The sequence below is a fragment of the Phoenix dactylifera genome, chromosome 13 (genome assembly GCF_051530095.1).
Source record: "Phoenix dactylifera cultivar Ajwa chromosome 13, Ajwa_hap1_PhDact_Kaust_v1.1, whole genome shotgun sequence".
NCBI lineage: Eukaryota > Viridiplantae > Streptophyta > Magnoliopsida > Arecales > Arecaceae > Phoenix > Phoenix dactylifera.
The window spans coordinates 24,795,089-24,817,499 of record NC_143202.1 but is presented as its reverse complement, the minus strand read 5'-3'; the positions used below and the strand labels follow the sequence as shown (position 1 = coordinate 24,817,499).

The window sequence follows — 22,411 nt, the reverse complement described above, 5'->3', positions numbered from 1 at the left end:
TCAAAAATGTTTCCTGCTAGTTATTAAGAGGTTGTGAGTTCAAGCATTCTAGTGGTTTATGATGGAAAAAAAAAGTTGTGATTTGTACATAGACATTCTTGCATGCTTGGTCAAAATTTTATGCAACTTATGACACAAAAACCTTGATCCGAGCACCTCATGCAATAGACAAGTCTTATGTGGCCAATGATATAGGATCAATATTATGGGATTCTAGGGCACACCTTCCTGTTCCATTGTTAAATATTTTGTTAGCTGATTCCCATGGATATACTTATACTCGTTTGGTTTAATTTATCCCATTTACCAAAAAAAAAAAAAACAAGCTAATCCTGGTGACTTTGGGCTTGCAAAAATATGTAATACTATTCTATGGGGCCTTGGATGTGAACAGGTTTGTAACTTAGGTTGACTGGTCAAGGGGAATATACTCTTCTTAGTTCCTACTAATGCATTCTTGCCTTCTTTGTATGTGGAAAATTAGAGGTAGCCAGCATGTGTTTAAAGGTTCTACAAGCTTGAGTCAAAAAGCTTGTTCACTTTGGAGTTAGTTCAGAGGACAGAGAAATCACCAAGCATGACAAACTTCAGTTTCTTATTTTCTTTTCCCCAGTTCTAACTTTGTGAGGAATATGTATTCAAACAGAAATTTGAAATCCTGCTGCAGACTTTGTTAGCTAGCTCAGGGTACAATCAGCAATTGCTAGTAAATTTGATCTCTTTGTTTCTCTTAGTGTATTTGCATTAGCTCAAATAGCTGTTACTTGTTCTCTAGTAACAGATTTAGGAGTTCTTGATGCACTAGGTGGCAGGTGCAAAGTTGGGAAGCTTTCATTTGAGCTTTTTTTTTTCACTGGGTCAGGTTCCCAGGTCATGTACATGCTTGCCAATGTGTATAGCAATGATTGAGATTGATATGAAAGGTGAGGCTTGCTTCAATGATGCTCCTTTGTACTAAACTTTGATGTTTCCTTTTCTTCTCTGACCCAATTGCCCTTTGATCAAAACTTTTGTTGCACCCTCCATTTTCCTTTAGTGGACCTTAGCTCTTTCCATTTCTTTTGAGAGAGAGAGAGAGAGAGAGAGAGAGAGAGGAATAAGAGATTGCTATGAGAAGCAATAACTCATCCTTCTTTTGCTGGCAAGTTATATGCTAACAATTGTTGAAAAATGATAGTTCTAGGTGGGTTAGGACTGGACTTTTACGGTACTTATATGTTCGGAGGTCTATCTATCTCTGTTAGAGCAGAAAAGTGACCATGTTTGCTTTGGGGAAGTACGCACGTGCTTTACATCATACGCAGCTCTTGGTGGTGCTTTACATCGTAGACCTTAGCTCTTTCCAGTTCTAGATGGGTTAGAACTCTTACGGTACTTATATGCTCGGAGGTCTATCTATCTTTGTTTATCTCTGTTAGAGCGGATCTCTGTTTATCTCTGTTAGAGCAGAAAAGTGACTATGTCTGCTTTGGGGAAGTACGCACGTGCTTAGCTCTTGATAGTGCTTTACATCGTAGACCTTAGCTCTTTCCAGTTCTAGATGGGTTAGGACTCTTACGGTACTTATATGCCTCTAGAAGGAAAGAGGTGGCTCCTTCTTATAAGGCATAATCCTTTCCGCTATTTTTCCAATATGGGACTAAAATCCCGGATACCCCATCCGCCCCCCAACAATCTTAATGCTTAGTTTTTAAATAAGATTTTAATAATATATTAGAACTCTTGTAGTGTTTATATATTTTTGGGCCTATCTATCTAAATGCTTGCATTTTTAGATAGGATGTTAACTTAATCACCATAAAACTTAGACCTCGAAAACTTATGGTGTCTCTCCCTATAATTAGTACACTTATTGCTTCAGCCTAATAGTGCAACTACCGGCTTCCCTTGAGCTCCTTGGACAATCTGGGTGCTTTTGAAGGAGCCTGAAGCTTGAATCCCATGATTGCTAAGGTTATTAGGCGCATCAAGGAGAACTTCCTGCTCCAGACCTCACAGCTCTCAAGCGAAAAAGGCTTTAAAACTTTGTTGCCATCAGAGCTATGATAGCTTCTGAGCCACCACAGCATCTTTGTATTTCTTCTTCCTCTTTCGTCTCTTTGTTATCAATGCTTTCATCTCGGTCATACTCCTTGTATAATCTGTATTAATTGGACCAAAAAGTTTTCCTTTTTCTTAGATAAATGACTAGAGATAGTGTGCACTAGTCTTGCTATGCAAAATCAATATATGTTGCCCGAACTCGTTTGGTTCGCAGAAAGAGGAGAGAGAAAAAGTATAGTCAACGGAAAAATAAAGTAATATGGTGATGCTCGGTTAATTTTTTTTTTTAAAAAAAAAGAGATGGAAAAATAGTTTTTTCATGCGAATAAAATTCACACATTTCATAGAAAGAAAAATCCACGTGGAACTAGGGGTGCAAATGGATCGGATCCTGGGTGATCCCGATCTAATCCAGTTTTTTATTCGGATTCTAATTTGGGATCCAGATCCGACCCGGTTGAAGATCGGGCCGGATCGGGTCAGATCCAAGTCGGATCCAGATTCGAATCGGATCGGGTACGGATTCGAATCAGATTTAATTTTTTTTGCGAAAGAATTTGGGCAAATCTAATTTGGTCATATCATAATTATGAGGTGCTGGGTGACCCATGACTTGAAAGACCTACAATTGACCTCCAGTCAGAACAGATGACCCCTGACTTACTAACTAAGTCGGTCAACAAGCCAAATTTCATATCACACTATTTTTTGTCCATATGACTGATTGGACGGAACTTGGCGTCTCCCAGCTCCCCTTTCACGAGGACAAAAAAAAATCCCAGACCTTCTTCCAAAATCCAATTCCATTGCAGAAAACTGGCACATGACCCATAATCAGTTCAGCGTCCCCACACTTCCTCCCTGTAAAAGTTAAAAAAAAACAGAAACCAAAAAACGGAAAGAAAAAAAAAAAACCCAGCTACCGAGACACCAGAGATATCAACAGTGTAATAGATCGAAATCTGATCCGACCCAAAAAATGATTCGGATCTATTCGGGTCGGATCGGATCCGTTCGGTAAACGCAGATCCGACCCAGAAAATGATTCGGTTCCAATTATAGGACCCGACCCGGATATGTAGATCCTAAAATTCGGATCGGATCGGGTCTACGCGGGTCGGGCCGGGTTGGGTCTCAGGTTGACCCGACCCATTTGCAGCCTAACGTGGAACATTGAAAATTCCAATTTTCATCTGATGAGAATTGGAGTATTTTTTTTTCAAAAGCATCCTTAACCTTTTGGATAAAATGAGATAAGGACTTTCGCTTTACTAAAGACCTAACAGATATTTTATCTAATTTTCTAAGAAAAATATATGCTCAACTAAACATGAGCTACACTAAAATATACTATTTTTCTATTATCAATTAGATATGCAAAAACCATTTTTTCATGCATCATATATCTAGTCAACAGCATTCTAAAAAATATTTTAGTGAAAAAACATTCTTCTTGCCAACCAAACGAGTCCTATGTACAACATACAGTAATTTACATGAGGAGAGATGATTTTTATTTCCTTCTTTTCACATTTAGATAATTTTGAAACATCTTCAAAGCATTATACAGCTTTCCAAATTTAATATAGAGTTTACTTAATCAAGGGTAACGCCAAGAATTTATTCTCTCTCTTAATAAACTTTATGTGTTTCGTTACGATTTTGACAAGTTTTAAGATAGGAACCCGTTTAAGTTATCACTTATGGCGATCACAGCCAGCAGTTTATGGATAGGAGAGCACCGGTTGTAAAACGGAGAAAATCTGGATTTATTAATCCATCAGTTGCGAACACACCAAACCCTTTCCTTTAAAAGGGAGAAAAAGAAAAAGACTAAGAAATAAAGAATGAGAGAAAAGATTTAAAGTATAATTTTAATATTTGACAATTAATATGACATATTTTTTAGATTCTTATTCATGGTAAGAATGTTGCTTCGAGACATCTGGGCAATGACGAGGGATGGAGGGGCCTTTAGCATGTATTTTGTGAAGCCAATGAGGTTGTGGATTGGGTAACCGCTTATGTGGCTGGTCATGCGGGCATCACTTTGTAAGCTGGGGATAAGAAGTTGTTCCGGACACTCTGAGATATTATGTTTTCTGATTTTATTAGATGCATTCGTATTCGTCAGGTGTAGTTTGCCCGTCCTAACAATATATATATATATACTAGATCATGACTACTAAGAATAAGATTGGGATCTTAACATCTCATCCTAGTTTTCTTCCTCAGATAGTGAAGATAGTGAATCAAGTAATGCAAACTTGAGTTAGCTCCAAAAGCTCTGTGCCAAATCCACCTTGCTGAGACTTTGATTAAGCCCAACATGACTTAACTGGAGTTCCAATTATATGACACCAACTCGGACCTCACTAGCTTGTAGTTTAGGCTCAAGAAAACAAATACTCTAATGGTCAGCCTATAAGCATGCGCCATCACTTTTTACAAAAAAGTGCACTCCTAGAAAAAATTAGTCCGTGGAAACTAACTTATGAGAGGGGCTGGACTGACAAAAATTAATATCTTAAACTCATGAAGGAGATGGTGATATTATCTAATTCATAACCTAGTGCTCCAGAGACCCCACCACATCACTCCAGGATTGAGAAAGTTTTTTTTTAAAAAAGAGTGTCTCGATCATGCTAGAAAAATTGACCAGCAGTCTACGTTTACTCCCCCCATCTTGTGGACATAATATAATTATATATACAAAATAGATCAGCTGTATATATTGAAACAAAAATACCTAACTAGAAAATAAACATAGCTGTGCATAGTATATTAGCTATTTGCAGGACTAAATATGAAATTCTAAGTGTATTTGCGATAAACATAAAATGGGAATATATAGAACTATATAACAACTATATATAGGATTAAACATAGCGGCACGTATTGCTTATTAGGAAATCTAATTGTATAGCTGATCGGTTGGCGGCTTAGGTAGCCAACTATGATGAGATAGGATTCACTGTAGATCTTTTTACTTAATTTTTGAGTACTTTGTTTTTTAATTTTTATAGAAGTTTTTATGTGCAAATAGTTTAATTTAGTTGATTTAATATATATATATATATATATATATATATATATATATATATATATATATATATATATATATATATATATATAATGCCAATCATAAGATGATAAGTTTTGGTAAGAAATCAGGTGTTCATCAACAATAGCACTTTGCTTTTGTGCCTTTACAAAATGAAAAAAGAAATTTGAGATCTACCGCCTATGATGCATGGTATTTCATGTTTACTTTCTATTAACCAAAAATTTTATTTTTATCTTTTGATTTTATATATAATTAGCTGTGTACAAAATTGATACGATATTAAAAAAAATCATACTAGATAAAAAATATTGGATATATGTATTTCATACCAGTCTAAGTCCAGCGACATAAGCATACCATACTATACTGATTTGGATGAATGGCATGGATCATGCATCCAAAAAAATTTATATTATACCGTAAGATACCAAGCTGGCATTGGTACGGATTAGAAAAATTTTGCTTGAATATACTATGCAGCAGTGAATCGACAGCGAAGAAGGGTAGCCATTTCTTGGATCATTACCACCCTGTCGAAATTATCCGAAAGATTCGCAAAAAAGGGAATCTAGGCATAGATTAGTGAACCGCCCCGGCCTCCCGATGCGCGCGCCGTTTCCTCGTCCTTCCGCCGACTTCTCCGCCTCCCGGTTCTCTCCATAAAACCCATTAAACCTATCTCGAAAACGCCAAGGCTTCGACGGAGAAGTGGAGGGGAGGAAAAAAGAGCGACAGTTTCCTCCCAAAATCTCCTCGTCTTGTTGTCTTCTTCCCTTCTCTTCCGTCCAATCCTTCGGTCTTGTCGTTCGTTATCGAGGATTCCAATGCGGCCAGATCAGTTGATGATATCCAAGTTCGAACCTTGATTCGTTGTTGTTGGAGTTGGAGGAGCCCTAGGATCCTCTGCAGTGATTGGGAAGATAAAAAGGGATCGCCTTTCTTGCGCGAGGTCAGTTTGTTTATCCGGTACCCTGAGTTTCTGTTTTGGAGTGTCGGAATCTATCAGTTTTGTTTTTTTGAATTTTCTGATGATTTTGGTTGGTTTTGAGTAGAATTCTTTTTTTATATATATATTTTTTTGATGAGATGAAACACTATTTTTCGTTCCTTTTTTTGCTTGATTTTTGAGTGTTTTCTGCATAGAAATCGAATAGCTTACTGAATAGATTCGGGATTTCAATCTAAAAGCGGTGTTTTTCTTTTTGGTTTTTAATTTTTCCATGAAATATTATTTAAGCTTAATTTAGGGTACTGGGATTTCTTGGGTTTCTGAGGCTGATTTTTTTGGTGTACTAAATTTGATTCTGACGAGATAAAATAGTATTTTTCATTCCTTTTTATTTGGCGGCTCTTTCAGTGTTTTCTGCAAGGAAATCGAATGGACTGCTGAATAGATTGTTGGATTTCAAGCAAATTAAAGATGTGTTTTTTTCCCTTTGATCTCTTGAGTTGATCGTAGATGTTGAGCGTAACTTCAGTTTGATATTTCTTGTATGGTTGTTTTAAGGGTATAAAACTGATGCATAAAGTTTAATCGGATTGGAAAAACTCTGCCAACTGTTCACAGGATGATGGTTTTCATAGCAAGGATCAAAAAGAGGTGCTTTTTATAAATTTAAGGGTGTTGGAGAGTTTGGAATTATAACAGGATTGAGATGAAGCCGAGGAGGAAAGGGGATGAAGAGGAGGAAGAGCTGTGGGCAAACTCTCCAAGAAAGGATGCGCTGCTTAGGCTGATAAAGATTGTTACGGGCGTAGTTGTTTTCATGGCTGGGGCAGTTCTAGGCTTGTCATGGGGTGTGCGTTTCAATCCGCACATAGCACAGACTGAAATCTTCTTCCCGACAAAGCCATACGCAAAAGAGTGTGGGAAGGTTACCATGAACCTTAAAGATTTCCTTGAGCCATGCCATTTGATGCATGGGATGACAGATAAAGAACTCTTTTGGAGGGCTTCAATGGTATCCAAGATAAAGAAGTATCCATTCAACAGAGTGCCAAAGGTGGCCTTCATGTTTATGACGGAAGGACCTCTACCATTCTTTCCATTGTGGGATAGGTTTTTCAGAGGCCATCAAGGGCTCTTCACAGTGTATGTGCATGCATATCCAGGGTACACACTTAAGGTCCCTGAGACCTCTTTCTTCTATGATCGCCAAATTCCAAGTGAGGTACAATTTTTCATATGATCTTATTTGTGTTTAATTGGTTTATTTATCACATATTTTGCTTGATCTGCTGTTCTGAAACTCATGCCATGTTTTTCAATCTATCATAGAGGGTGTTCTGAAGATACAGTAGTGCATCACCATTGTTGATTTTTTCATATGATTTTATTTGTGTTTAATTGGTTTATTATCACATATTTAGCTTGATCTGCTGTTCTGAAACTCATGCCATGTTTTTCAATCTATCATAGAGTGTGTTCTGAAGATACATTAGTGCATCACCATTGTTGAGAGTTGCTGAATATGTTTACTAGTGACAATGGTAAAAGCGAAGATATCTAAAAGTAATTTCAGTTAGTATTACGATGGAGACACAGCAACCAAGTATTTTTGTAACTACAGAAAAAATTTCCATAAAATCACATTTTTCTGAGATATAGTTATTTACAACAAAGTTCCAAATGATCTCATTTTTCTGAGATAATAGTTATTTTGAATTCTTATAGGAATTTTATTCTATATTCTTACTTTGCGGTATCCTTTCTGAAAAATTTGCATGCTGCTGCTTTCCCGTATCTTTTATGAAATAGAATTCCCAAGCACATATTGTTTCTGATTTTCTTATTTATCTTCTTAAATTCTGTGCGCTTAGAATTGACACAATTATCTGTAGTGGCCTCCTTGGTGATGGAGTGTAATTTTGTATAAGATTTGGTAACTCACCAAAGTGGTGTACTTGAATTTTGGAATTTGTAAATCAAACTATGTATGCTTTCGTGTGGTCAACCTTTCTAGTTCTCTCCGAATTTCTCTGTTATTTTGAGGGTTGTTTAAACTAGTAAACAAAACAGTGCATGCAGTATGGTCAAAAAATAGCCATCAAGCTTAATGCCTCAATTCAAGCTAATAATCATTATGATTCTTTCTGCTGAGTTAAGGGAAAATGTCAGCAAGAACAATATGAATATACTTCTGTTATATTCTTCCAACTGCCATTCTTTTATTTTGGCAAAAAGCATCTACCTTTTCCTCTGTACCCTTGGCGACGATCAATCTTGATTGTAGAAATGGCCTATGATCTGTATCATCAAAGCAGAGATCATTATATGATCTTGTCTATCCTGATCCTTAACTGTTTTCTCTTTGTCCTGTTCCAGTTTCCATGTTGAACTATTAACGATACAAAAATATCTCCTATAATCTACCCTTGTTCTCATTTTGGATTTTGAATTCCAAAATCTGGTTCTTGAATGAAATTCATTTTGTCAACATACTTCCATGGAGATTGCTTGCATCTTTTTCCTAGTTAAGTAATGTGAGTTAATCTTTTAACAAGACATGTAATCACTTGATTTATTAAGAAGAAACACTTCCATATTCACCATTGAAATAGAACATTTTTGTCCCACAATTAGTAGATGTACATCCATAACTTTAAATCTTGTCAAGGCCTGTAGTATTAGTTCATGCTTTCTATATACGATACTTAAATTAATTGCTGGTCCTGCCTGAACTGCTTTAAATTTATTACATTAATATGGGTCGGGGCTGGGAACCCCTTCCTGTTACAGAGTTGGTGTATGAGTAATCGAGATACAAATGGTGCAGATTCCATAAGATGGTACGGGTTTGTTTCATATAATGTTGGTTTGTAAACCAGACCATATTGTTTTTATGCTTGAATAGGTTCTTATCTAATTGTGTCTCTTCTATACTTTTTTTCTTAAACTCTAAGCTTTAATCTAATATGCTTTTGCTTCATGTTAGTATGATGAGTATATGCTGAGGATAACTTTATCTCCAACTAACATGGGCCTTTAGTATCACTTTGGATCCTAAATTCATTTAGATGGGTCATTATTATGTTTTGACTGTTTGGCATGCCTCTTCCTGTTACAATTTTTTTTTTTAATCAGTGTAAAATATAAAAGATATAGTTTTTTTTTCCAGTGTATCTTAGCTTGCTTATTGTGTTTATATTTTAGTAGTGCACTTTATCTTTTTACCATAGCATTTCATTGTTGGCTGTTCAGCATGGTAAAGCACATTAAAAATTTTTAATGGATATAGTGTAAAAAATAAAAGATATAGTGTTTCTTTATCTTAGCTGTATGAGTTCTCTGTCCAGTGGCATCAGCAGCAGTAATAATTTTTCAAAAAGTTTTATTCTATAAATTTCAAAAATAGTGTTTTTTAATAGGCATTTCAAATGAAGTTAAGTTTATATTTCTGCAAATTTTTTGCTTTATTGTCTTCTCAGTAAAGATGTTCTCATCCAAGATTGAATGAATATCAGAAACTTGTAGAAATTAAGATGTTGCACACCATACTTGTAAACAATTGTGAATTTAGCATGACAGAAGTCTTGGTTGAATTGAAGCATTCTCTTTATGAAGACAGCTCAGCTGAACTGTGTTTTTATTTGCTGTTTGTATGCAGAAAACTAAACAGGGTTCGATATCACTGGTAGATGCGCAAAAGCGCCTCTTGGCCAATGCTTTGCTGGACTTATCCAATGAGCGCTTTGTTCTGCTCTCCGAGAGTTGTATACCAGTCTTTAATTTCCAAACCATCTATAATTACCTCATCAACTCTGCATACAGCTTTTCTCAGTCTTATGATGAAAACCCAATCCAAGGCCATGGAAGTTATAACAGCCGCATGGCCCCTGAAATAAAGCATTCTCAATGGAGAGAAGGGACTCGGTGGTTTGAAGTCAAGCGCTCACTGGCGGTGAATATAGTCGCAGACAACAAATACTACTCTATTTTCAGGAAATACTGTAAAATTACTTGTTACCCTGATGATTCCTACATCCCTACATACTTGAACATGCTTGATGGGATCTTGAATGCGAACCGGACAGTTACCTGGGCTGACTGGTCCAAAAGAGGTCATCACCCTGCAACGTATGGAAGCGAAGACATTACAGAGGGCCTCATCCAGTCTATCAGAAATAATGGGACCATCTGTACATACAACTCCAAACCAAGTTCTGTCTGTTTCCTTTTTGCGATGAAGTTTTCTCCTGATGCATTGGAACCCCTACTCAACCTCGCTTCAATGGTTATGAAATTCTAAATTCTTTTTCTGCAGCTCTCCTTTTGCTCAGCCCTCGTTCCTTCCTCTCCCTCTTCTCTGATCAACACAGGAATTATACTTTTCTCATTTATGCATTCTTACCTTCTGTGTATTTGGATCAGCGGAGGTTTCAAGCATGTGTTTTATGGTACTAGGAGCTTGAGTTGAAAAGTCAGATCATCCCTAAGTTTAATTGAGAGGATAGATGGATCACCAAACACGAAACGTCTCCATTATATTTTCTTTTCCCCAGATTTTGCTTTGTGAGATATGTATTCAAAGAGTAATTTGAAATTCTGCTGCAGAATGTATAGTGATGCAAACTCGTTGTTTGTTAGGTGATCATACAGTGAGTAATGTTAAAGTAAATTTGATCTCTTTACTTGTCTTAGTATATCTGTATTAGCTCAAATAACTGTAACCTGTTCTTGAGAAAACAGATTTACAAGTTGGTTCATGGTTACTAGGCCAAGGGATGATGGATCCATGGATGCTACCATGCTAAAATTTCAGAATTGGAGAATGCAAAGAGGGAAGTGAAAAACCAGATCACCAAGTATTTTAAAGATCCTCCAAGCATTCTAATGTTGTTTGTTCTTATTTTCTGGCTATCCATGACACTATGCAGCTTAACAAGTTTAGCATTTAAGAAGTAATAAATGACTAGGTAATAATAAGCTTCTTCTGTAAGAGTAAGAGAGAGTGATAAGAATCAATAAGCTCTGGAGTATGAGAAGAAGCAAAGCGATAATGAGGCAGTAGGTGAAGAAGAGAAAGTGATGACCCCACTAAACGAATAGGGGAAAAATCTCTGAGTCTCTCTGAGATGATGTGACCAATGTATCTTAGACGAAGAAGGCACTAGGACAAATGCAGCCCTCATTTTATCAGAGGTGAGGACGGAACAGAAGTCTAGATAGAACAGGTCCTTGTACACAAGTTGATCTCGAAAAGAAGGCCTTTTTTAAAAAGAGACTTTTTGCCCTCCCTTGAGCTTTTCAAGGGTGCTGCATCTTTTTTTCTTGAGTGAGTTGCAACTATAATGGCAATCCATACCAATTATGGAAGATACATAGTGAATATTGGTATGCATTTTTGCAGGTTTTTATATGAAATGCAATGTTTTATCTTCCACAACGCTTGTGGATTATCAGTGTTCTGTGCCATGATTTAAATTATATAAAAGTCAAATCTAATTGTTCTTTGTTTTGTGCCATGAATCGTCTCTTACTCATGGCATAAAATTGTGACTCAAAATTTAAATCAGCCAGCTTTCTTCTGAACATCACTCACCAAAATATTTCAGGTAATATGCATTCAGTCTTTTCATACTCAATATTTTCATTTGCAGATGGTGATCCCACATATTAGTTGATAAGGTTGCATATGTAAGATTTTGCTAAGTTGTAGTGAGAGGCAATAATTTGTTTTCCTCTTTCTATCAAGACACTTGGAAGCTAGTTTTGCAAGGTAATTGCATTCATGTCCTGCATATCAGGTTGATTAGTTACTATAGGAAGCAGTTATTCTGTCAGCATGGTATGTGCAACAGCTTGGCCTCCATATTGCCTGCAGTGAAATTTTATCCTTAGATGCCAATATGAATCATCTAATGTAAAATTAATAGATAGTTGGTGAGGTGTTTAAGGTTCAGATAAACTGAATTCATCTCCGGAAGACATATTGAGTGTAAGAATCAAAAGAGCAAGCTACTCAGTGTAGAAACAAAGAGTGCGACGGACGCGAAAAGGTTGTAGTACATGAATTTATATTTCTGTTTCTGGAGGTGATATTGGATTAAAATCAGATGGTCTTTTCTCATAAGAAAACCAAAATCCTATGTGAAAGCAACAGAACTAAGGCTTCTCCAAAGCTAAGACAAAGCTGACAGGTGGAACAACTATTAGCCATTTAAATGGAATTCCAATTAATCTAAGTCTTATCCAAGCTACAAATTATAACTTAAATTGATCAGACTTATATTTTATAGTTAAAGTAAGTAAAGCCTTGGTTCCCTTCCAAAGGAATCAATTAAAGAAAAATGAATCTTAATGTCTGAGTTACTAGAAGGGAGGAGAGAAGATCATTGGAATCAAAAACCACAGATACATTCAGCATTCCTATGAATGCAAATCAGCATGATAAAACTCCTTGAATTAATGGTTAAGCAGGATGCATAATAAAGTTGACGCAAATTTATGAAACATGGCTTGTTATTTACATCAATATGTCAATGTTTTAGGATATTAAATCCCCAAAGCAACAAGAAAAAGGAAGATCCAAGTCAAGGATAAAAGCTAAATATTCTGGTTATTCCATATTAAAGCAATCTGTGCACCACTTAAACCACCATAATCAAGCACACGTATAAGTCTATGCAATACATTGTATTGCAAATCAGCATTCCTATGAATGCAAATCAGCATGATAAAACTCCCTGAATTAATGGTTAAGCAGGATGCATTATAAAGTTGACGCAAATTTATGAAACATGGCTTGTTATTTACATCAATATGTCAATGTTTTAGGATATTAAATCCCCAAAGCAACAAGAAAAAGGAAGATCCAAGTCAAGGATAAAAGCTAAATATTCTGGTTATTCCATATTAAAGCAATCTGTGCACCACTTAAACCACCATAATCAAGCACACGTATGAGTCTATGCAATACATTGTATTGGTCTGTTAAGACAAGCGGAACCAATTAAGGGAGGAAAAGATGATTAAGCTGGATACTGGAGTACAAAAACTAAAACAAACTCCCTGGTTCACAATGTAAAATACTATTATTGAAACACATACTTGAAAGAACTCAAATTATAGCATCGGGAAAGCAGTGATGCAAGAAATTGACCAACAAAGGGGTCACGGTTTTCACTTTGTCCATATCAAAAACACGAGCACTTGATACTTTTAAGTTATATGTATGCAACATCCAAGAATTGCGTATAGCAGTTAATAGGAATTACAGTTCCAGTTCAAGAATGCATCACTTTTAATTTGATAAATCCATATCTTCTGAAAGCCAGTCACAGCAATCTAGTTCAATTTCCCTGCAGCACAAGAAATAAATGATCTTTATTCATTCAACATCCAAATTCATATAGTGACATTAGATAATATCACCCATCAAATCTTAACTCCGCACTCGAAAAAACCACAGGCTTAAAGAGAGAAAGTTTGACACCACCTAAGAATCTGAAGAACAAAGAGGTCTGTGGGAGGAAAAAAAGGTTGTGCTGCAAGTCTGCATCCGAATAAGCAGCAGGTTCATTTGTAATCCTCAAAGTTGGACATGGGGAATGACACCATGAGAAGGCCAACATAAAAGATCCAACTCTGATATCTACTTGTACCACATATCAACTATCAAGTTAAAACATTTTCATAAACAAACGACCATAATCAAGCAAATAAGACCCCAAGACTTCCAATCTATATTTGTCTAGCATCCAAATTCTGCACAAGAACACCAAATACTATCGGAAAAAAAAAAGAAAAGAGATAGTCAATAGTATAAAAATTCTAATCTTGATTTAAGAATTTGCTATAAACTCTATGCATCTAAATCAGGCATAGATGGACCAAATCTACAAAAGCACATTAAAGTATAAAATCCTTATTCATTCAATATCCAAATTCCAATACAACCATACAAGGGATTATCACCATTAGTTCCATAATCTATAATCGAAAGCATGCATGAAGAGATAAAAAGATTGTTCGTCACCCACGACAACAGAATCCTCCTAAGCATCAGAAACCAAGGGGATGGCGCAATCGAATCCGCCCCCGCACCGGGGGCACTCCTCAAAGTTGGACAAGGGGAAGGAGGCCGACAGCGGCCCGACATAGAACTTGAGCTCATCGCCACTTCTCACGACCCCACTGATGCCAATCCACAAGAACAACACCTTCACACTGACTCCATTCAAGTCCTTGAGCGTCCCCGACTCCACCGTGCCGGTGATCTTCGTCTTGTACCTCAATTGATAGGCCCCAGTGACCTTGAACTCGCAGTCCCCGCTGAGATAAACCTCAAAGGTGCCGTCTTTCCTCAAAAGGTAGCTCTGTACTCCCCGTGGGAGGATTCCTCTGGGGAAATTGAAGCTCTCGAGGAGCTCGTAGGCGGTGGGAGCGTCGGAGAGATTGGTCTCGGCGAAGGCTAGGGAGAGGGAGAGGATGAGGAGAAACCCTAGCAGGGTTTTGGGGTTGGGAGCAATTGGGAGATCGGAGTTTGAGGGGAAGGTCATGGTGGCTGGGAGTAGGATGGGATTGCGGGAATGGGGGAAGTAGGTATTAAAAAGATAAGGATCTGTTTTCTGATTCGGTAGCGTTGAGCTCTGTGGGCCAGGGAGGGACGGAGATTCCAACCAAAGATACCGTGGTCCGTTGGTCGTTGGAAAGAGAATTTGTTTGGTCGTAAATTTGGGATTTTGGGATTTCTCACGAAATAAAAAAAAAATGCACAAAAATATGGATATAGAATTGTTGCTGGAAATTGGACCCGGGGACTGCCGCGAAACCAGGGGAGGAGGAGCTCCGCTGCCGGGACGGCGGACGACAGTGCGCCGGCCGACTGCGTCCTCCGTGGGGATGAGAGAGCGGAGAAGAGTGTGTCCTGTCCTGCAAAAAAGCCGGTGGCCGGGCTCCCCGGCGCCGGCCCTCCGATGCTTAAGTCAGAGGGGGCAAATATGTGGAGAGAGTAAAGAAGAGATATGTTTTGTTCTTCTGTGTCTGTGCTGTTTACTTCTTTCTTTTTCCTCCGGTCCCCTCCTCTTTCCCCCCGGGCTCCCTTTTATAGAAGGATGTTATGTTACCTGGGAGGTGACAGGGGAATCTGTCCTCTTTTGTGATAATTGGGTACGATTTGGCCCATTAATGGCGTAGTGGTGAATAAGGCCGAATCGGGCCGGAGTCAGGGAGTTGTCGCGGTTGATCAGACCCGTTGGAGTGGTTGAACCGTCGGCCGTAGTGGGCCTGGGGTTTGTAGATGGTAAGTGCATTTATTACCGAGTGAACCGGCGGTCAGGGAGAGCCATACGCTTTGATGGTTCAGTGATCCGGAGATCGTCTTGGGCCGTGTTCATTAAATGACTGAGTGCTCCAGAGACTTGAGAGGGTCTCATGCATTAATGATAGGTCGTGCCAAAATACCTGTGAAGATCTTGTGCCTTGACGACTCAAAGATAGTGGCAGGTGGCAGGTTGTAGTGGAGTTGTGTATGTAGCCGTCAGATCCTTTGAAAGGTTAGGCGGAGATTGAGTATTTGGTTAAGGCATCGGCTCGGCAGGGGTGCCGAGCCGAGCTGGTCGCCCAACGGGGCGCCCTGTGGTGGGGTCGCTTCTAATCAGTACTTCTGGTCGGCGCCCTTTGGGCGAGCGCTTTTTAGCCGAGCGCCTCCGCTGGCGGTCTCTCTGGTCGGCGCTCTCTAGTCGAGCGCTTTCTAGCCGAGCGTCCCTACTTGGTTGGACCTCTTCTGATCGGCGCTCTCTAGCCGAGCACCTTCCTGGTCGGCGCCCCTTGGCCGAGCGCCTCCGTAGCGATATGACTTGGGTTTTTCCCCCAACAAGAATCTTTCAGAATTAATATCGATACCATTCAGGGATATGTTCTATTTCTCATTTCCAACATTATGACTAATTATAATAATGAATCACTTTATTTTAAAATGGCTGAGAATATTAATGCTATGTCATTAATATTTATTACATATTAAGTAAAAAACTTTAATACTAGTATTCATGTAGCTAATAAAAAAATCTATGTAGAATAAGTTTTTATTTTAGATATATATAATAAAATAGTTGCAGTTCTCATATCCTCTATAGAATAAGTTTGGCCACTGGCAGTATCGAAAACATATGAACCTCATGCTTCCAAGCTTTCGATTACCGAGTAAAACTTCTTTTCTTTGACTACCTCTATAGATATTTTAACTTAAAATAGATTTTTAATGCCAATACTCTTGGCTCATTTAAAACCTAAGTCCTTCATCCCCAGTGGTGACTCTCTTATCAAAGTTGCAACCTTAGCTACTCTGATTCACTTGCCTATTTTTTTCCAAATAAAGGGTGAAACTTCCATCCATGTCATAATCATCCACGTTCGTATTTTTGGGGTGTATCATCTAGAGTCGAACTCAGACTTCTAGTTGGTAAGCTGAGAGGTATTTCTACTTGAATAAGCCGTCGTTTACAAGTTTGCTTGACTTAAAATTAATTTAATGTACACTGAAGTTTTATATTTATGCTGTATACATTTACTTGATTTGAATTTAGTTAAATCCAGCTTGGGTTGGGATTCCCATTGAATCTACCCACCTCATTTTCTATGCACAAATGCTAGGACTAATATAAACATTGGTTAAGTAAAATACTCTTTTCTACTCCAATCATGTAAACAATCAAGTGCTTTTATCCCTGCTGATGCTGAGCAAAGAGAGCAGTTTTGGGATTGGAGGAATCCAAAGCATATATTAAACATTCTTTTTACTTAAAATCAGCCACATACATGGGATATCATGGGATTCATCCATCCATCAAATATTAATTGTTAATCAATTCCATGCATCTGTGGCAGTTTGATGGTGAGAACCTTGTTTTCTCCTCCTTTTGTAGGAATGAGGATTTAGAAAGAGGAGGAATAGCAAAGAAAACTCTCCAATTATAGGAAAATAGGGGGAAAATCTGCTTTTCTTCAAGTTTTCTCTCTTCGGCTGCTTATTTACAGTGATCAATATTAGCAACATGAATCTAGGGGCCCGACTCGGCTCAACAAGCATGAAATCTGTGCCCAAGCCTGCCATAGATTAGGTTAGGCAGGCTGGATGTTCTTGCTCAAGTCTATCTAGACCCAAGAATAAAGTTATCTACATACCCCTAAAGGTAAGTTATTTTGGAAAAAAAATATTAATCTAGGGATTTTATGCAAAGCTCATGAATATATAAATATTTTTTTATATATTCATAAACCAAATCTTCTCTTATACTAAAATTTTTCTTATAACAACCGTAAGCTAAGTTTTTATTTAGTTATAATGGAATATTTATCATATTTTTTCCCGTTCCGCTCCTCATTTAGTCCCTCAAAGTTTCTAGCTGTTAGTCATTCATGCTACTCAATATAATTGTAATCAAAATTGACCTTCTTGCCGTCATCATTATCAGAACTGAGTTAATGTTTTTATATCAAAATTTGAAGATAATTGCATTGAGGAACATTGTAGCTCAAAAACTTCTAAGGACCAATTAAAAAGAGGGAGGGGGGAAGAAATGCGATAAAAAAATTCACTATACTAATGGAGTTAATTACGACCCCATTTGATAATTTAGTATTGGGGTGGGTCGCGAGTTGTAAAAATATAAAAGATGAGAGGAGTTAGATGCTAAAAAGCCCTTTTTTTTAAGAATTATCCATTTTTCAGACCATTATACCCTATCTCCAATTTTCATCTACTTAAGCATTGGAAATCTCCAACAGCTAGGGTTGCAGAGGATTCAAACTCCTTCAGACTGGAGATACATACACTTAAACAAGTTACTTTGAGGCATTCTTGTAGCCACCAAGCTAACAGTTTCTATATAGTTCAGTAAATGTCATCTACAAACAACTTCTTTCAAGGTTTGAAGCAAGCTGCCAAGTAAGAGAGAGTTCCAACAAGTGGAGCATTGATGTATGTGGCTGGCTCTGATTGAGCATAGCTGCTCCGGTCATCGGAGAATGCATCGTTCCGATCAGGCCCTCCAACTACAGCCCCTGTCAATATATTTGGATTGGCATCGGTGGCATGGTAAAACTGAAAGCCCTGGTCGCAACCGATGTTCTGCGAGTTAGAGCGAATGCTAGGGATCGACGAGCCTCGGTGATGGATGCGCTGTGGAAAGTTGTTGCCAAAGCCTACCATGTATGACAGCCCCCTTGGATTATCTCCCAAGATGTAGTCCACCTGAAGAAGAGAAGCAATGAAGAGAATTTAGACACCAAGTGATGCCTATAAACCTACCTACACTGACATTATTTAAGTCTCTGAGTTCAGCTAAACTTTTGTGTCACTTATAGACCAAACACAATCAAACAGGCATGATATAAGCCTTATGTCATATGATTCCTGCAGGTCTGCCAATGCATGAACTCCTTGGTGTCTTAGTCCCGCTTTTGCTAACATAGCTAAATAAATAGAGAGCCTTGACATGAGCTCAAATTATGAACTAATTAAAATTCAAACAAGCAAGACATGAGCATTCATTCAGTTACCTGTTTCTGAGCTACTTTCCTCAAAATGGATGGAGAGACAACCATATCACCACAGCTGAAAGTTTGTTTGGAGATCTTCAAGTATTTGGCATAGGCTGATAGTAAGAAACTGACAGAGGTCACATACTGTAGGTTGCTTCCATTGAGCTTGTACAATAGCCCTCCTGGTGTGTGGCCGACACTCCGAGATGAGGAGTCTGGCAGCACGCTGCACATAAATCTCTCTGCTTGCTCTTTGAATGATGAGGCTGCTTCGTTCTTCTCGACAAGATACTCCTGTAAAATTCAAGGCTCATCAAATGCACCTTCTCTATGATGCAGCATGCGAGAATGACTCGATCCATCTTATAAGAAGATACGAAAGCAAGCGATTAATGCGATCGAATATAAGAACTTGAGGAGTATATGTCAATGGTTATTTCTAAGCATCATTTTCAACTAATTAAATATAAATCGTGGACAAAATGTTGTGAGAAATCTACATAAATGACCAGGTGATATCAAAACACAGCTAGGAAAAAGAACATACCCGAGCCAGGAGCACACGAGCACCAGGAATCTTGTTATCCCAGCTAAACATATCTGAGTCAGAGTTGATGCCAAGAGACTGAACATAGCTTAGATAGGAAGGGTTTTGGGTGGCCATGAGCAGCCATGCAGCTCCCCATAGTAGTTCATCCTAGATCACAATATAGTTGGTGATTTTTTGTTTGTTGACGTTCAGTGGATTAACAAAGCGCATGCATCAATATATGAAAGTGGGCAGCATTACTTGGTAGCCAGAGTAAGAGCAATAGAAGGGGCAGACAACAGAAGAAAGGGAGTCACTGTAGTTTCCTCTGTACTTGTTGGCGAAAGCGAAGGCTTTCTCTGCAGTCTGCAGAAGCTTCTTGGAATAATTCCCATCAACGCGCCTGAACACAAGGGAGGCAGCTGCGAGGGCGGCAGCTGTCTCAGCTGCAACATCGGAGCCTGGGTTTGAAGGGGTGACCTTGTAGACAGACCGAGGTGTGCTCATGTCCTCAGCTCGTTGCCAGCATTTGTGGTCAGTATTTGGATCGCCAACCTGCTCTCAGTTTACGTTGTATGCATCTGGGTCAGATCATATCTCTGAAAAAAATTCTTGTTTGTTCTCTATTGGATTCCACAGATAATTCGATGAGTCCATATTTCTCTGATCAGAATATTATTGTTACCAATCCAAACATAGGCTTTGTACTGTAAATCAGAGAAGAACATACATGCAATGGCATGAAAGGATTTGAAAAATACAGTGGGAATGCCACCTTCTCAATTCCCGTTGGCAGCATTTGGTGTCATGAATGAGGTCAAGGTTGTGCAACAAAGCATGGTACAAGTAATGCTGCTAATTAAATGTAATAAAGAGTCTGAATTTGGGAAATGTTTTTGTTCATGCAAACTGAAGTGGGTCATCTTGACAACTTGGGATAGCAGTTTAATAAATTAAAAAAGGTCTTGATATAACAAACCTGAATGTAAAGTGCTTCAGGAAGAGCACTGCAGGCCTTGAGGAGGTAGTCAGTGCCCCAGCGCACTGCTTCTCGAGCATGATCTAGTTCCTTGGGCATCCATCTCCCGAATTCGAGGACGCTCCATGCGAGCATTGTGGTTGTGAAGGCCATGGGGAAGCCAAATTTAACATTGTCCCCAGCATCATAGTAGCCACCAGTCAGATCCACCTGAACCATTGGTACTTAGATTGCTATGCAGAAGGATCTTCATTATTTACATCACAAAAATGATCACCAATTTGATTTTTTTTTTAAAAAAAAAATCCAGACTTCTTGTCATAAACATATTCATGCAAAGTCGATCCTTGCGCACCAAAAACAATCAAGGAGCTACAAAAGCAAAGGTGACAGGAATTCGCCTCTTTGTCATTTTAACACATAGAACATTACTTTTATCAAAGGAAGAGTGAATATGATTGGGGGAAAAAAGAGGCATAGAAAAAGGATAATTAGATTCTAGTGCTCAGATGCGGCAGCGATGAAATCTGTTCTCAGTTTGTGTGTTTGCAGATTTGATTTGGAATTCATACCAAGCGTACCATCAATACCTTCATAATTATGGGTGAACAACAAGCACAATGCCATCAACTTATTGCATATGATAAGATTCTCTCAAACAAAGTACTCTAGATTATTTTTGTGACATTCTAAATTACCTACTTGTGATCTTATCCCTCTTGGTCATGCTATAACTCTATTTCTACACTTTCATTTCTTTTCTTGATGCAAGCATTTAGTGAAGTGCCATTGGATGGTTGAACATTAACAACTGTTCTCAAATTTAGATGGTTGGCTTTTTAAAGGGCGCAAAGAGAAGGCAGTTAAATTAGTCACCTGGATTTGTTGGTGTGAGCAATTATCTTACCAAGTCATCCAACTGGTGAGTGAGGTGCTAACTGGCAGATCAAAGCCCCAGTGGCATTCTTTTCTTTTTTCTTCATTAAGAAGACATGCAAATCATTTAGGCTGAATTATTTGAAGCTTCATAAAATTACTAATCAAATTATAGAAATCTTTAACCAACTGATGAAAACTTGCAGAATGCAATAAAATTTGTTAGCTCAGATAATCTGAACAAAACCTACATTCTCTGTCGATCCATCGGTGAGCCCGGAGTCAGCCCTCCACTTCAAGTTCTGTCCTGGAGGAAGCTTTCCTGAGCGCTGGCCTTCGAAGAAAATGAGAGACTTTGAAAGAGCATCCTGGTAGTCAGGGTGGCCTGAAACACCAACTGCTGCAAAGGCAACGAAAATCCCGAGAACCAGAGTCTTCTCCAATCCCATTTTTCTCATCAAATTGCAACTGTATGTCCTAATGTTCCTTTCGTTAACTTGAAGCAATAGGGAAGAGGTAACAGGGTTGTAAGTCAGTTATTTGCATGTGGAGGCCTATTGCTCTTGAAGCCAGAAAAACCTAAACAGCATGTAATCAGGAGAGAAAATGGTCCTAATTAAGGCTGCTAAGTCTGGGATAACTATATATGGGTGGTAATGAGTGAACAGGGATAACTAGCTATTTGGAGGGTATTTGTAGCTCAACTAAAAATGGGAAGCTTGGATGCTTAACAAGTACCAAAATTATATGAGCCACATAACACAAATTTCAGATCGATTTCTTTATGAATTCCAAGGAACATTACGAGTTACAATTCATTCAAAGAAGCTTTAGATTTAAATTTATAAGGAAGCCCATAAACTTAGGTAATGTTAACATAGTCCACTCATCCATGGAAAGAGTGCAACACCTTTTTCCTACTAATTATTTACTACCCTAGCTTCCAACCAAGGAAGAAAGAGAACCAACAAGAAAGGCATCAGTTTGATCAGAACCACTGATGAGGGCACCTGTTAAGATGTTAGGGTTAGGGTTGCTGGATTTGTAGTACCGAAAACCAGCTTGGCAACCAATGGCAGTGGGGTGGGTAGCCTAGGAGGGCAAGGAAGAGCCATTGTGGTGTATCCTCCTCGGTAACCGTGTACCAAAACACACCATGCAGGCATCCTTAGAGGGTTTCCCCCAGAATTTAGTCCACCTGAAAGTGTGATTTGGGTGCGTATCGATTCAATATTTTAATGGTTATTATGGAAAAAACCTTAAAGCCCTATAATCTACGCTTTGCTAACAAAATAATATACGAGAATAGAATACTATTACACCTCAAATAAATTTTAAGAGTTTACCAATGGCTCTTTTGGTGAAGAATTCATTTGTTTACTTTTTTTGTTCTTTGAGGAATAATGGAGGAAGTGAGACACTTCCCTCATA

General features: G+C 38.3%; 3 protein-coding genes across 3 annotated transcripts; 1 reads left to right on the top strand and 2 right to left on the bottom strand.

Moving 5' to 3' along the window:
- The first annotated feature begins 5,487 nt into the window (after positions 1–5,487).
- On the top strand, positions 5,488–10,737 carry LOC103711078 (glycosyltransferase BC10-like). The gene is made up of 3 exons (XM_008797074.6): positions 5,488–6,059; positions 6,678–7,281; positions 9,718–10,737. The coding sequence occupies exons 2-3, from the start codon at positions 6,766–6,768 to the stop codon at positions 10,357–10,359; spliced, it is 1,158 nt and encodes a 385-aa protein (XP_008795296.4). The 5' UTR covers positions 5,488–6,059; positions 6,678–6,765; the 3' UTR covers positions 10,360–10,737.
- Positions 10,738–14,107: 3,370 nt separating this feature from the next.
- Positions 14,108–14,611, bottom strand: LOC103711080 (uncharacterized protein At5g01610-like). Its single transcript, XM_008797077.6, has one exon. The coding sequence runs from the start codon at positions 14,609–14,611 to the stop codon at positions 14,108–14,110; it is 504 nt and encodes a 167-aa protein (XP_008795299.4).
- A 2,814-nt stretch (positions 14,612–17,425) lies between these two features.
- LOC103711079 (endoglucanase 9-like) lies at positions 17,426–22,368 on the bottom strand. Its single transcript, XM_008797075.5, has 6 exons — positions 21,232–22,368; positions 20,105–20,314; positions 19,387–19,680; positions 19,144–19,293; positions 18,615–18,890; positions 17,426–18,306 (listed from the first exon to the last, which is right to left on the bottom strand). Exons 1-6 carry the CDS (start codon positions 21,436–21,438, stop codon positions 17,977–17,979), a joined length of 1,467 nt encoding a protein of 488 aa, XP_008795297.4. The 5' UTR covers positions 21,439–22,368; the 3' UTR covers positions 17,426–17,976.
- Positions 22,369–22,411: the final 43 nt, after the last annotated feature.

Coding starts and splice junctions, on each gene's coding strand:
- LOC103711078 (XM_008797074.6), top strand. CDS start 6,766: ATGAAGCCGAGGAGGAAAGGGGATGAAGAGGAGGAAGAGCTGTGGGCA. Junction 7,282..9,717: donor ATCGCCAAATTCCAAGTGAG/GTACAATTTTTC, acceptor GTTTGTATGCAG/AAAACTAAACAGGGTTCGAT.
- LOC103711080 (XM_008797077.6), bottom strand. CDS start 14,611: ATGACCTTCCCCTCAAACTCCGATCTCCCAATTGCTCCCAACCCCAAA.
- LOC103711079 (XM_008797075.5), bottom strand. CDS start 21,438: ATGAGAAAAATGGGATTGGAGAAGACTCTGGTTCTCGGGATTTTCGTT. Junction 18,891..19,143: donor CTCGTGTGCTCCTGGCTCGG/GTATGTTCTTTT, acceptor TGAATTTTACAG/GAGTATCTTGTCGAGAAGAA. Junction 18,307..18,614: donor GGAAAGTAGCTCAGAAACAG/GTAACTGAATGA, acceptor TCTCTTCTTCAG/GTGGACTACATCTTGGGAGA.